Source organism: Dermacentor silvarum, chromosome 4 (assembly GCF_013339745.2).
Source record: "Dermacentor silvarum isolate Dsil-2018 chromosome 4, BIME_Dsil_1.4, whole genome shotgun sequence".
Taxonomy (NCBI): domain Eukaryota; kingdom Metazoa; phylum Arthropoda; class Arachnida; order Ixodida; family Ixodidae; genus Dermacentor; species Dermacentor silvarum.
The window spans coordinates 6880089-6895576 of record NC_051157.2 but is presented as its reverse complement, the minus strand read 5'-3'; the positions used below and the strand labels follow the sequence as shown (position 1 = coordinate 6895576).

Sequence of the window (15488 nt, the reverse complement as noted above, 5' to 3'; positions counted from 1 at the left end):
AGCTCGCCGCTAAAGTTGGAGGCCAGACGATGAGATTCTCGCTCGCTTTGGTACAACTTATCGTTTGTTCTTGCTTTTCTTCTCTTGATTCTGCATTGTAGGTGAGTAAACTTTATTGAGAGATGTATTATACGTGAATGAAAGCCTCTTATGCAGATTTTATTTTAAGAACGCATTATTTGTGTAGCCATATATCCACGTTTTAGACGAAGCCTCGTACAACACCAGCCAACACAAGCCTCCCAGAGTCATATCCCGTGATTTCCATGACGACACAGCATCCTTTAAGATACGCGCTTAGACGGTGGCGCCAGATTACCCTCTAGGTGTTATAGCGAGAAACTCTATGGCCTCGACGGGTTCACTCTTGTAATAACACCGGAGCTGTTTAAGCCGGTCGTAATATGTGCCGCCTGCCACGTACTGCGGAGCCTAGCAACCACCTCGCGGAGCGTCGCGCGCTATGCTCGAAAGAGAGAAAGAGAAAATGAGAGCGAGCGAGAGAGAGAAAAACAAATTGTAGCAGCACCAACGAGGCAACGCGCAGAGGTGCTGCCGACGCCATCCGCGCTTCTCCGTTTCCCCGCATTAGCGTCGAACGCTCGCGGTGTCCGTGACTGCAGCGGGCGCCTCTGGCGGCGGCTCGGCCGAGCTCCCACCAGCTACGCGCTACTGCGCATGCGTCATCCCCGCGTGTCGTCTGCTGCACGCCGCCCGTACACTGTGCATAGCTTTCGTCCCACTTCTCCTACGTGCACATGTGCTCGGACTGCAAGTGCTTTGCGAGGCGTTCCCCGATGCCACGGAACTCGAGGAAATGCTTATACACTTCGTGGGAAAACACGGGGAATGCGGGAGATGGAAATTCAAGACGATGAGCAAAACGAGAACAAGGTGAGCACCTTGTTCTACACTTCGTATATACACTTCGTATATATAACTTCGTATATATAACTTCGTATATACACTTCGTATATACACTTCGTATATATAACTTCGTATATATAACTTCGTATATATAACCTCGTATATACACTTCGTATAACTTAGCATCACTTCGTATAACTTAGCATCACTTCATATAGCCAGGGCCAGCAAGGAACCGATCAGCGCCGCTGTTTCTTTAGCCTTGTGCCACTAGTGCAAGCTACCCCGATTTTTTATTGTAAACAATACCCGCGTCCCCGCGTCTTTTCTTAGCAATAAAAAAGACGCGGGGATGAGATTTCGCCGTCGGCCTCGCCGTGAGGCTCCGCATACATTTAGGTATATGTATGCTATATGCTTATCTCCGTCGTATATGCGGGTTCTATTGCTACAGTATTCAATCTCTAAAGTTTGTCATACCTACAGGTCTTACGTTCCTATCTAAATTATTCCTGAGAACTTTGAGAATGGCATCCCACAAAAAATAATCATGAAAAATAACGCTCACAGCGCATGCCTTTTATCTCAAATCTTCTTTGACTATTAAATATTAAAAGTGCAAAAGAATATCAGTGGTCAAACCTGAAAGTGATGAAATTTCACCAGCGCGGCTCTTTACGCGCAACGTAGTGGCGTCTGTGCGTTGTCATTGAAGGCCATACACGGTACGGTATGATAAACTTTATTCAGGTCCTGAAGATCAACCCTTAGGATGACGCAGGCGGCTCCCACGTCGGGACAGTAAGGTTTAACCTTACCGCCGTGTCGTGGGCCTTCTGGACGGCCCGTACTTGATCTAACGGTGTGTTAAACCTTTCAAGGGTACGAGAAATTTCGGCGCATCCGCGTACGTCGCGTCCATGTCAGTGTTTGTACATCTTCCGAGAAGATCAAGCGCAACCTTGCTATCGCAGTCAGTACGTGCTTTGGGCGAACCTGCCAATTTTTTAGCTTGTCAACGATAATGATTTTAAATGTGCACTTTGAGCGTAATACTGGAGCGTTTATACACTCGACCAACAATAGTACCAATTATTTACAAGTATTATAATGAACACGTAGTCTTTTGAAACTTAAGTTCTATCTGCCAAACCTTCTCTGCGTATCTCTCTTGGCCTGCGCGTGAGAAAGATGCACCGAGCGCCACTTTTCCGAGCTTACCGCTTTTCGAGCAGTATATAAAAAGAGACAAAGAGACGCAATGTGCGGTCGCTTGTACAGACCAGCGATGAAGACGGCGAACAACGCCACGTTGAGCAGTGCCGTGACGGCGCCCAGGACGAGGAACTTGCGTTCGGCGGTTTCCTGCTGGTCGCTGCAGTTGGCCGGGTGGAGGCGTCCCGAACGGACGACCACGTTGCCGATGCCGTTGGCGAGAGCCAGCACGCCGCTGAGCACCAGCAGCACCGGAACCATGGGCTGGTGCGGACACTCGTGGACGGTCAGCGCACCTGCGCGGTCAGGCATGCCAGAGGGAAAACACAGATTTCAAAGGGCAGCATCTCGCAACTTGTCATGGCGAGCATTTCGTCCCTCTATAATGCACTTCTTTACTCACAGACTTGACAGAAAAAGATACGCCTACTTCTGCAGCCCTTAAGGGAGCACAGCGCAGAACGCGCGTTTGTTCTCCGCCGTGCGTTCACTCCCCGTGAAAGCGCGCGTCCCTCGCGCCCTTTCACTCGCACATACAGCGTTCGGCGCGCGGCGACGATTTCATCTCCATTGACGTCATACGGAACCTCACGGCGACGCCGACGGCAGAAATCTGCTTTTGAGTGTCCATATAATTGCTATCGCAATAATAGACGCTCACAAAATCCCTGGCGCGAGCTGGTGCCTGAAGTAGGGCGGCGCATGCTCAGGAAATTACCACCCTCGAAGGTGGAATAGATGTCGAAACACCCTTTTTGCACCCTTAATTACTTTCTTTGAACATTTTGAAAATGGGTGCATTCGTTAGCAGAACACGCTTCCTTTCAATAATTTCAAGGTTATATAAAAGTAATTTGTGCGAAACATACACCTTGCCGAATTTAAGGGTGATCGGGCACTTCAACATTTCCAGTATGTAAAAAACCATAAGTCTCAGCGGTCTGTGCCAAGTCATCGTTCGAGCACGTCATATGGTTGGTCACAGTATATCAGCTATGGATGTCAATCCGCTACTTGATGGTATACATCACGTCCCCGGTCGTGAAGTGCAAAGACAGCTTCTAGTTTTATTTCCGAGCCTGCATGCCTTTCGCTTTTTACCACTTGCTTCGTTTAAATTGTTTCAGCTCGGCGTTGTTTCATAGATCAGCTATAGCAAATCATAGCGCGTCAGCCAGGCGCGTAGTTCTTCAGGCGCATGTTCTTTCTGGTGTAGCATCGGGGAGAGTAAGTCTTGCGCTATTTCATGCAGTATCGGTTGGAATGCAGAGAAATCTACTACCGATAACAACACAGCATTTATTATGGAGGTGGCGCGTCCCGGTCGTAAAGTGGAAAGCCACAATTACTTTGTCCTCTTTTCTCCTTCCCGCCTTTCACATCTTGCTTCGGCAGGCGCCGGAAACATTGGGATAGTGATAGAATAAAATCTATCACGCAAAAATAAAACGTAATGTGTAATTCGGGGAAAAAATGCTGTGGTTGAACGCGGTTAAACAAAGTTTGTCGAGCCGTAGCACGGTTTTTCTTGCTTTGGGAAAAGACACAGACGCTGCTCGGCGTTGTCAGCAACTACCACATCTACAATTTCACCACAAGACAACACATGTGCACAGACGCTGCTCGGCGCGGCAGCAGCAGCGAGCGAATTGACCGTCATGCTGCGTCTCGCTTCAACGCTAACTAAGCGTCGATATCACAGCGCATATGAAGCTACCAGCACTCGGCGCACTTTGCCCACATCGCAGATCGCTTTCAAGATATGGGCGCCTACGCGGCGTACGCAGCAGCCGCCGGTAGTGGCAGGCTAAGTCCCAGTTTGACCTTGGCTGAGCTTGAAGGTCAGATTTACGGAACAGGAACCAGGCGTTTTCTGGGTTAGTACCTGCACAGTGTGTGTGTTGGAGCTACCGCTCTAAAACACACATTGAAGGAAAGGGTGTAATTACAAAAATCACCCTTTCAAATGGGTGCATTAGTTCGCTCAAACATCCTTTTCAATGGGTGTAAAGGGGTGAACTATAGACACGAGAAAACGCCCGTAAGGGTGCAAGTTTTGCTTAGTGAATAGACACCAATCTTTCGCGTTTGCGCGTCTTCTAGCTTACCAAGCCTCCTACTCTCATGGCATTAGAGTGGCCAGTTTGCAGTTCTAGAATCGTAATTTACTAATACAGCTGAACTTAAATATTACTCCTCTTTAGAATACATTTATGTAACTTCTTAGACGAACTGCGTGGTCCACCACATGTTGCCAAGTGATAAGCGGGCCCAAAAACAAAAATCCGTGTTCCAATGTGACTTCTGACGCGGGTGTAGGGAGAGAGCGAATAAGGGGTCAATAGGTTGGAGTTTGACAAGAAAGCGATTAATATATTCACAGATATAACGCCTGATCAACGACGTAAAAAGTAATTTGTCTTGTTACCACACGAATTTGGCATAGACCCTACCACGACAGATGCAGTACGCAGTAAAGCTTTTTGCACTCTCATTTTATTGCGATAGCAAATATACGGACACTCCAAGCGCATTTTTGCCGTCGCCGTCGTAGTGATGTTCCGTATAAAGTCTAACGGCGATAAAATCGTCACTGCGCGACGTGCGTTTTGTGTGCGAGTGAAAGCGTGCGAGCGTAAGTCGGCGATCGCGGCTCAATCTCGCGCACGCAAGGGATGGAATCAGGAAGGAAGCGCGCCGTCTTCCAGTCGCGCGCAACGCTCCGGAGGGAGGGTAAGGGGAGGTGGGCGCTTTCTACGCCGCGCGCGCCCGCCTGGTCCGCTGTACCTTGAAAGCCATCAGCGGCGGGGACAGAGTCCGTCCTGCGCTGTTTTTTCGCGGCTTAGTTCGCGTTGATGCGAGCACGAAGGTCAATTCGCTCGCTGCTAAAAATTAAAAAATTAAATTATGGGGTTTTACGTGCCAGAACCAGTTCTGATTATGAGGCACGCCGTAGTGGGGGACTCCGGAAATTTGGACCACCTGGGGTTCTTTAACGTGCACCTAAATCTAAGTACACGGGTGTTTTTGCATTTCGATGGGGGCGAAATGCAAAAACACCCGTTACGCTCGCTGCTGCCGCGCTTCACACTCCAGCGTTTTGACAGCGAGTTTCCGCGGTCATCGAGTGAGATGCATTCATGTTTGCTTGTGGGCGCGGGACACCATGCTTGTTAATTTAGTTAGTAAGCCTATGTTTACAAGTTTATACGCAGATAAAAGTACTATCCTTACTTCGTATACTGTCCACTAATTTGCTGTTGCATCGATGCTTCGCCTTTAGGGTGAAACTGCGACTTTTTTTTTTCATAATTCGTTGGATCCCTGTAATCGCAGTGTTACAAAATTGTAGAAGTTCGGCAGTTCGCAGTGTATTTCCGCGAGGCCATTGCATTTCGGAGCCCATCCATCTCCTTCGCCTCCCGCCTGGACTGGGCAGCCACGGGTCGCAACACACTGCCACCATGCTCGCGGTTGTGCACACGGACTCAGGACGCGTGCGCGAGGCGGGCCTTGGAGATATACCACATCGGGGCATCGGAAGGTACGCGCGTTGGCCTCTTTGGCCGGCGGCGGTTCTTAGTTCTCCGCCGGCCTGCAAGCGCGCGCACCTTTCAGTTTATTTATTATTGCGATAATAATTATATGAACACTCTAGGCGCATTTCTGCCGTCGGCGTTGCCGTGATGTTTTGTATAAAGTCAAAGGGCGATGTGAGAGTGAAAGCGCGCGAGGGGAGCCGAAGACCGCGGCTCAACTACGCGCGCGCAAGCGAGGAAAGTGGGAAGAAAGCGCGTCGTCTTCCGTCGCGCGCTAGGTTCAGGGGAGGGGGGCGGCGTTGTACTTCTGCAGCCGTGCGCGCCGTATCTTGAAAGCGATCTGCGTTGAGGGTAGAGTCTAGGTGCGCCGACGACTCATACCTTTGTGCGTCTGCGTTCTCGCCGCCCCAGTTTGCATTGAAGCGATATAGACAGCACGAAGGTCACTTCGCTCGCTGCTGTTGCCGCGCTTCCTCACGCCAGTGTTTTTACAGCGAGTGTCCGCGCTCACCGAGTGTGATGTGTTCATGTTTGCCTGTGCGCGCTGATATCATGCTTGTTAATTTAGTTAGTAAGCAAACGTTAGCAAGTTTATACGGCGGATAAAACTATACCATCGTTACTTTGTATAGCTCTCTATTAATTTGCCATCGCAATCGATGATTCGCCTTTCGGACGAAACTGCAACCTTTTTTACCTATGCCGTATATGCAAGGTAGATGCTATAATATCCAACTGCGAAAGTTGCTCAGGCCAGGCCTATGTTCTTATTTAATTGAATTATTCTGAATTTTTTATAATCCCATCGCGCAAACAAAAGTCACGACAACTTTCATTCGTGACGTATGCATTTTATCCTAAATCTTGTGACAATTAAAACGTGCAAAAAACTATCAGTGCTCACAATGTGAAAGTGATGCGATTTCTCCGGCGCCGCTTCAGGCAGCGCAGTGGCGCCTGTGCGATTCAGATACAGGCCCAGCGTGCGCTATGCGGCATGTGCGTAGAAGCTTTTAAGGTTGCCAGACGTTTTCGCGCCATGTCGCAACCACGCGCAGAACGCCATCCGAAGACTAGAAACGCAACGCTGACTGCCAAATTTGTTTCTCCATGAAGACATCGCCACACACAGTGTTCACATGTCTGATAATATTTGTGTTTATTGCCCATCTCCTTCAAATAGGATGGAAGTCGCTGCGTGAGGTGGCGACAAATGCCACGAAAGCCCTGCAGATTAATCCCTGTCATTCGGGCCAACGCTCCATCGTCGGTGCCCTGCCATATCCCGACTCGCAGGAGCCAGCCCGACGCCGTCAGCTCTCTGCCCTCAAAGCCCTGGCCAGCCGACCATCCTCTGCGCATTACCAATTCCTATCCACGGGGCCGTGGGTTACGTGCTAAAGTTAGATAGGGGAAGGCCATCTTCGAATATCTCCGAGGAGCAACTGACGGAGTTCCTCCAAGAGGAAATGCACCTGCACAGCACTTTGCAATGTGGTCAACAGGAATCATGCAACACGTGCGACGTAACGCATATTTCTCTCGCCGCTTAAAATCTTATTTATAATCAAACTGTTATAGAATAACTGACTCCACGGGAGGTGGTCGTTTGGTACATATTTATTTAAATTGTTCTTAAATGTATTTCAGTATTATTTTTAGTTATTATTCGGGATGTTTTTTTTTTTTGAGACCATACAGAATGTAAAAAAAATCGGCTGTGTCTGATAACGTAAAAAAAGTCCTTGAGCTGGATTACTCGAAGCTGCGGAAAATACTTACACGAAAAATCGAAATGCAATAATCGAAGAATTACCAAAAATTCACTGATTAACTTCCTAATTATTTGCTTAACGGCACATGCATATTGAATTGTACAATTTGTAGCCGGTGAGATTCCAAGGCATATCCACTTTGAACATATTCTAAGAATCACACGGGTTTCGAGATATGCGCCGTGAAACTTGGGATAGAAATGCACGATGTTCGACTTACTTTTGAAACAAGTCACCGTTTTATACATTGAATCTCAAAAAAAGAAATAAAGAAAGAAAGAAAGAAAGAAAGAAAGAAGAAAGAAAGAAAGAAAGAAAGAAAGAAAGAAAGAAAGAAAAAAGAAAGAAAGAAACTGGAACACCCATGTATTTCGTCGCATACTTTGGGAATGAATATCTCGAAACTAGTGTCATCCTGAATATGAATATTCGTTCTAAGTAGATACGCCTTGCGAATTCACCGGCTACCATTCGCGAATTGCAATTATAGTGCCGTAAAAAGTAATGAATGAAAACTATTTAGTGCCGTAAAAAGTAATAATGAAACTGTTTAGTGACTTTTTGTTCATTAGTCAATTATGCATTTCAATTTCTCGTGCAAGTAATCCCCCCCCCCCGGAGCATGCTATTGATCACGGTATCGCAACTTATGGTAAAACGCAACTTATGGTGAAACGTAACTGATGGTTGTGTTGACATTCGTGTAAACGCAACCATGAGTTGTGTTTACATGAATGGGAGAGCGAGGCTTTGCTTCATCTATACGCTTTCTCAACAGTTTCTTGCAGCATCCTTAGCCAGTATATAGTGAGGGCGAACGTTCTTACAAATGTTCTCACGCGCCACGTCGTCTGCTTGGCGATATCTTGCGTTTTCTCGCCACTGTCATCATGTATCAGATTAGAGCGGAGTAGTAAATTAACGATGTAGTAATCAATTAGGTCTTTACAGAATTCCGCGTCGTCAATACATCACTAGCGCTAATGCTGTGGCGCTATCAGCTAACTTGAATTAAGCCACTTTTACGGGGTCGGCCCAGCTTTTGTAGTACCAGCAGCACCAAAACGAACAGTTAATCTCAATAATGACAAAGCATACCTGATGCTTCGCCCTCAGCATGCGATCACACTAAGCGATGATGTATTTTACTATTCAGTAGCAAGAGAGAATTCGGATCGAAGCGGGTGGTCTGGGTTGGATGGGTGCTGCCATGTTGTTACGTAATCGCGGTTCAGTTCAGTTTAGTTTAGTTTACTAGGGTGGATATTACCAGGGACCCTGCTATTACGGTTACCGGCGGTAAACGGCAACAGTAATTCATGATATATGACGTGCAAGCGCAAACGGCCGAACATGTCACGTATCGCTGTAACGTATCATGCAATGTACCTAGGAAAAATATCCATATAATCCCGCGAATAATCAGAGTTACGCCCGGAACTATATTACGCTGCGCAAGGACAAGGCCTGTGTACACCTCGTATCTTCGGCACTGCTGCAAGTTACTTGTGAGATAGAGTTTCAGTTTCAGTTTTAGTCTATTCTTTGTTAACCTACAGTGAATAGGTTACAGATAATGAGGAGAGTCCCAAACTCAAAGACTGCAATGGGACCCTCGGTAATAATACAAATGTAGAAACGTAAGAGAATATCAGTAAGCTAAGTAAAACAAGGTAACTATTGACGCGTACTCTATCTAGACGTTTAAACGACGATGACAGTATGTGCATTAACTGACTCTGAGGACAGGGTAATTCGAAGATGAAGATGTCTTGGTGCTGGTAATCATCATCATCATTAATTCTTAAGCTGTTCCGCCGTCTTGTTCAACGTGTTGTCTCTCGTTCGCGTTGGCTCGTGACAATATATATATATATATATATATATATATATATATACATACTACGGGAAACGGGAAACGGTGTAACTGAAAATATATTTACAAAATATCTACAGCGGGCTGTAGCACTGCCAAGATGGCCGAAAGACAATCTCTTCAATCGTCGTCGTCTTCACCCAAATGGTCAACGTCATCTTTGTCCCATAGCGCGCAGTCTCGTAACAATATATATATATATATATATATATATATATATATATATATATATATATATCAATCGCAATCGCGTGAAATACAACGCAAGAAAAATTAAACAAATGAAATACAATAGTCAGTATAAAATGCTGTAGAACATATCAGTACTGTCATTACAAACAATTGGCAAAGGTAGTATAATGAGCGATGTACACTTAGTTATACATGTAAAATGCTTAAGGGCATGTTGAAATGCATGAAAGGATGATGAATATTTGATGGAGCTAGGTAAACCCTCCCATAATTTTATAGCCGTGAATGACGATGTCATATTGCCACAGTTAGAATTAACCATAGGCAGTAGAAAATGGTTGCAAACCAAGTATTATTCTTATTATTAAGATACCTGGCTAGAATCAATGAATTCGCGTGAAAGCTGTTTAGTAAGGTAATTTATAAAACGAAATTATGATATTGCTCGTCACAAGTTCGTCACAAGAAGGATGTTACTTTCAGGAAGTAACAGAGTAGCATTCGCGAAAAAACCACTGTTAGTGATAGTGCGTATTGCTTGGTTTTGTAAGTGCTGAGTAGATGAGATATGACAGTAATATGTACTGTCCTGGGAATCAATGCCGTAATAGATGCGACTATGAATGAAAGCAAAGTATAATGCTAATAACGCGTCCTTGGAAAGAAAATTTAGTGCCATTCCACTCTGTGAAGGTGGATGACCAGTGGAGCTGTATATATGGTGATAAACTATATTGATTTAAATAAAGACACATATCGCATGAATTGTCACTTTCTACCGTCTTTATTATTTTGTCACTAAGGTGACTATAGCTTTGTGTCCGCTATGGTAGACGACGGCCATGGGTTCTGTAACGACGCTGGAATGGTTCTTCGCGAACGTCCAGTATATGCAGGGCCGATGACGTCCACCGATGTTTGTATGGCACTGAATGCCGAACCTTTCGAACAAAAACGCCAAGAACCACTTTCCGTCTGGCTGAGACAGGTCTACGTCGAAATCACCACAATTACGATGGACTCGGCGTTAGCAGCCTCCCGCCACCTTCGCGCCCATTCCCGCTTCTGCTCGAGCCGTCGTCTCCGTAGGCTTCCTCGGTCCTCACAATACGTGGCCTACCCATCACACGGCCGGAACGCACCTGAGATAACGTGCCTATGCAGTGCGTGACGTCACCAGCCAAAGAGACGCACCTATTGGTTATTTTCAGTTTTTTTGCACAACGGAGCCAACTGGGGAAGAAGATGACGACGAACGCGGGGGGCGCCAACCAGCCAGCTGTGGAAGAGGATGACGACGCTCGAGCCATTGCTGACGATGATAGTTTTTGGTCTACGCGCTCGGTCTACGCACGCAGCGATCAGCTGGAAACTAGCGTATAATAGCTCCGCTGTAAATATGATCTTGATTTGAATAATGTTCTAATACCGAAGGTTCGCTTTTGCTTAATAAAGGCAATGTGTCGAGAAAACTTCAGGTTAGAATGTCATTTGATGTCCAAGAATGATACACAGTCGTAGAAGGGATAATTATGACGATCCAGAGTTATGTCAGGTATGCCAGATAGCATCCTTTGACTTGAATTGAGTTTTGGCATTACAGACGATGGTTGGGCTAGTTGCTTTGATACCATTGCGCTTAGGTGACGACATGGACAAGGAAGAACGACAAGGACGGGCGCTAACTTTCAAGTGATTTTTATATCCGTAAGTGGCATATTTATAACGACGAAATACAACCACACGGATACAGAGGTTACCAATCACCGCACGCGCATAATTAAATCACAGGAACGTATGTAAAAACACCATGAAATCAAGCTTATTGTTTAGTTTAAATATTGAGGTTGATTTCTCACGCAAGGAGATTGTAGTATCGTCTGCGTATAGTACGCACTATGCAGGATTGAGACACGTGGGTAAATCATTAATACAAATACAGAATAGTAAGGGACCTAGTATGGACCCTTGTGGTATAGCTTGATAATATAACTTTACTATCAGAGTAAGAACCTCCTGAAAAAAACTGTTTGCTCTCTATCATGCAGGTGGAGTTCTTAGGAGCTTTAGTGCTGGACTGATAATTCCCAGGGCTTCTAGCTTGGTAAAAAATGGTATTGTTATTCTTATCAAAAGCTTGAGTAAAGTCTAAAAACACCGAACTAACGAAGTTACCAGTATCCATCGCGTGACGAGTGTAGCCAGCGCGAAAGCCAAATTGACAATATTTCAACAACTTAAACAACTTAATGTTTTATATATATATATATATAATCGCTTACAATATAACTTTCAACAACTTTACCAGCGAGATAATAGAAATAAAAACATGTCGCAGTTTCGCCCGCAAGGCGAAGCATCAATTGCGATAGCAAATTAGTAGAGAGCTATTCGGAGTAGGGATAGTAGTTTTATCGGCTGCATAAAGTTGGACACATTCACTTACTAACTGAATTAACAAGCGTGGTGTCAGCGCGCACAAGCACACATGAATAGATCACACTCGATGACCGCAGACAACCACTTTCAAAACGCTGGCAGCAAGCGCAGCCGCCGCAGCGAGCAAATGTTCGTGCGGTCTATCGCTTCAACGGAAACTGAGCGGCCGAATGCACAGCGCATACAAAGGCCAGAGCCGTGTGGAGATCGCTTGCAAGATACGGCGCGCCCGACAGCACCGGCAGCCCGTACCGGCGCAAACATATAATAAAGAACCAAGCCCAAAGCGCAAAGTACACGAACGCATTTGTTGGCAGAGTAGATGTGGTCAGAGAGCCACAATGGAACACATCTTTTGGAACTGCCCCGCAGACCCCCCACCCGAAGAACTCAAGAAGCTTGTAGGCTCGCAAAAGTGGGAGATCCTGCTAGCCAGCTTTGATCCGGAAGTACAAGTCCGGGTCACAGAGCGAGCCCAAGAGGTCGCCTTCAGCACAGACTGAGGGCCATCTGGTGGGGTCGCAGAACCCATCACTCCCAGTACCGAGAATAAAGTTTTATGACTGACTGACTGGCAGAGTAGAAGCCCCCCCCCCCCCCCCCCTCCCGCGCTGCCTTCCCGCTTTGCTCCTTTCGCGTGGGAGATTGCATCGCCCGTTCCCCTTGCCCCCGGTTGCAAGATACGCATTTGGTGACGCAGCAAAGCGTCGCCCCCCCCCCCTCCCTCCCTTTCATACCACCACGGCGCTTCGCGCCACGGAAGTCGCGTTTGCTTTCCGCCGTGCGTTCGCTCCCCTTGATAGCGCACGTCCCATGCGCGCTTTCACTCGCACAAACGGCGCGCGGCGACGATTTTATCGCCCTTGGACTTTATACGAAACCTCACGGCGACGGCGACGGCAGAAATCTGCTTGAAGTGTCCATATAATTGCTATCGCAATAATACGACGATAGTAATACACCTGTTCTATCACCATTCTTATGTACAGAAACGACTTTAGCCTTTTTAAGCGAACTTGGAAACATACCGCATTTAAAAATATGATTAATTATAATTAAAAAAAACACCACCCAAGCACTCCGTACAGATGGTTAACCAACGAAGCTGAAACGTGCGGCCCCGGTGTTTAGCAGTAGGTTAATCCAATGCCTTATAGCAGGTGTTGGTTAATCCCGACGCTGTATTGAAGCGTTTCTCAATTATTGGTTACATGTTTGTGTTTCTAGTGGAACGCAAGCACCAATGGCGGGCGGGTGCTGCTAACCACGACGCCGAGCTAACTCGAGATATCGAACGCATGCGACAACGGCGAACCGAGGAAACGGCGTTGCGGGCAGTGCAGCGTCAACGTGGCAATGGCGGGAACGCGTTCGCCGGGGCCAACGCCCGCTTTCGGCGGGAGTTGCTCAAGCGGCACTTTGGCTTCGGCTGCGACGAAACGTCTACGTTGAAATCGCGAAGTGGAACGCAAGCGCCAATGGCGGACGGACGTTGCTAACCACGACGCCGAGCTAACTCGAGATATCGAACGCATGCGACAACGGCGAGCCGAGAAGCCGGCGTTGCAGGTGGAGCAGGTACGACGCAAAGAACGACGTCACTAACGGCGCTGCCAATGGCGCGCGCTTGGGTGCGACGTAGAGAACGACGTAACTGACGGCGCAGCCAATGAAGAGGTTTTAGAGAAACATGGGACGAACGGTTTTTCGTTTCGCCTAGCCATATACAGCTTTAGCTGTAAAAGTGTTTGAGAATTGAATGGTGCAAAACATTTTAGATGAAATGCAAAAATGTTATCTAAGCCAGGGCTAATATTCTTCAGAGCTAATACCACGGAGCATACCTCATCTGTAGTTACGGGAGATATTGATTGCAGCGATGAATTAGATAAGTATAGAGGTCACATGACGACTGTTTTATATGTTATAGAAGTAGTCGCTGAAAGAATTTGCTATGCTAGAAGAATCTGTACAAGTTTTATTGTTGTAATTAATTTTATCAACAGTATTTCCGGACTTAGGTAAATTCATAAACGCATTAAGAAGTTCCCATTATTTTCTGGGATTGTTCTTGTGTTTCGCAAATTCATTTTCGTGATACTGTCGCTTAGACTTGTTTAGCAAGTTATTCGGAATGTTACAATAACTTTTATAACGTGCAGCTGTAAGCGTATGTGAAAAGGTTTCTGTTACGACTTTCTGTAGTATAGGTTTTCCTCTTAGTAAAGGAAACTCTAACCCTCGACTCGCATGCGCCGTCGAGCGGGAACGCACAATAACGGCTGCGCCGACAGCGTTGTCGCGGCTCATGGCATCCGTATAATTGCTATCGCAATAAAACCTATTACAGCTACAACAAAGCTATAGTTTCTCGCGGATCCCGTCCACGGACAAAACGACGCATAGAACAATAATTTCGGCTCCATGTACGTGGCGGTTTCCCGCCAGTTGTGCTTTAGCGCAGGTGTCAAAACGGATGATGGCTGGCCCATTGTTATACCCCTCGCCACCGCTGATGCCTCTTTCACAAGTGTCGCTATACTCGGCGACGGCACGTCCCACCAGTCGTTATGCCCCTTTGTCTCGTGACGTAGAGGTCGCGCTAGCGCTGTTATCAGCAGTTGCCCTTTGGACTCGCTATGGGACGGACGCTCGTTTAGCCACATCTTCCAGGATCCCGTCGATGCCATGCAGTGTGCCGCGCGCGCGACGAAGACGGCACGCTTCCGCCCCGCTTTCCTCCCTCGCGCTCGGGAGATTGAGCCGCGATCGTCGGCTGACCCTCGCACGCTTTCACTCGCACATACAGCGTACCACGCGCGGCGACGATGTTACCGTGTTTGAACTTTATACGAAACCTCACGGCGACGGCAGAAATTCGCCTGGAGTGTCCATATAATTGCTATCGAAATAAAAACCGAATAAAGGGCGTGGAATTTTGACAAAATAGAAACCGATACGCTGTGATCCTTCTTGCGGTCATGAATACATTCATCTACTACGCTTTTACCTCGAGCCTTTGACGAGAGTTAACCATGACGCACCTATTATCAGCGAAGCAGCAGGAACCAGGAAGGTTGCCAGGACCACGAGCGTGAAGAGAACTGAAAAAAAAAAACGCAATAAGAACGACAAGCCGGGGTGCACATGCACTGTGCGCTCACTGTGGTTCAAGCAGAGGGTCACTATGGCGGCCGCCACCTCCTTGGGGTCGTGGTCCGGGTACTCCTCACGAGCCTGCCGCAGACGCTCGAGCACGGACTCGTCTGCGAACACGCGACACTCAGTGAACGCTCTCAGTCATAGAATCCTTTTGTCGTGACAGTCACTGATGGGACAGCACCGGTGCACATAAAATGTTGACGCTTTAGATGCATAAATTATCTCAAAATATATCTACATGTGTTTGAACAAAACGAAGGCGAAATATCTTTTCTTGTATTTCGCAGCCGAACCGCAGTGGCGGTAGCTCAGCGTGTTCTTATGATATGAAAACTGAGACAGCGTGATGTTATGGATATCAAGGTGCTATATATTATTGCGAAAACAACAGCTGAGTGTTCTGGCGGCCGAGCAGGCGGCCGT

At 46.9% G+C, this 15488-nt stretch overlaps 1 protein-coding gene across 3 annotated transcripts in view; it reads right to left on the bottom strand.

Moving 5' to 3' along the window:
• The window catches only part of LOC119449372 (uncharacterized), a 98193-nt gene that overhangs the window by 4804 nt on the left and 77901 nt on the right, over window positions 1-15488 (bottom strand). For all 3 annotated transcript variants that reach the window (XM_049666751.1, XM_037712542.2, XM_049666752.1), the window contains exons 3-5: window positions 15068-15169; window positions 14948-15007; window positions 2151-2378 (exon numbers count right to left, since the gene is read on the bottom strand). In XM_049666751.1, coding sequence (XP_049522708.1) covers window positions 2151-2378; window positions 14948-15007; window positions 15068-15169 — 390 coding nt within the window. The remainder of the gene's footprint in view (window positions 1-2150; window positions 2379-14947; window positions 15008-15067; window positions 15170-15488) is intronic.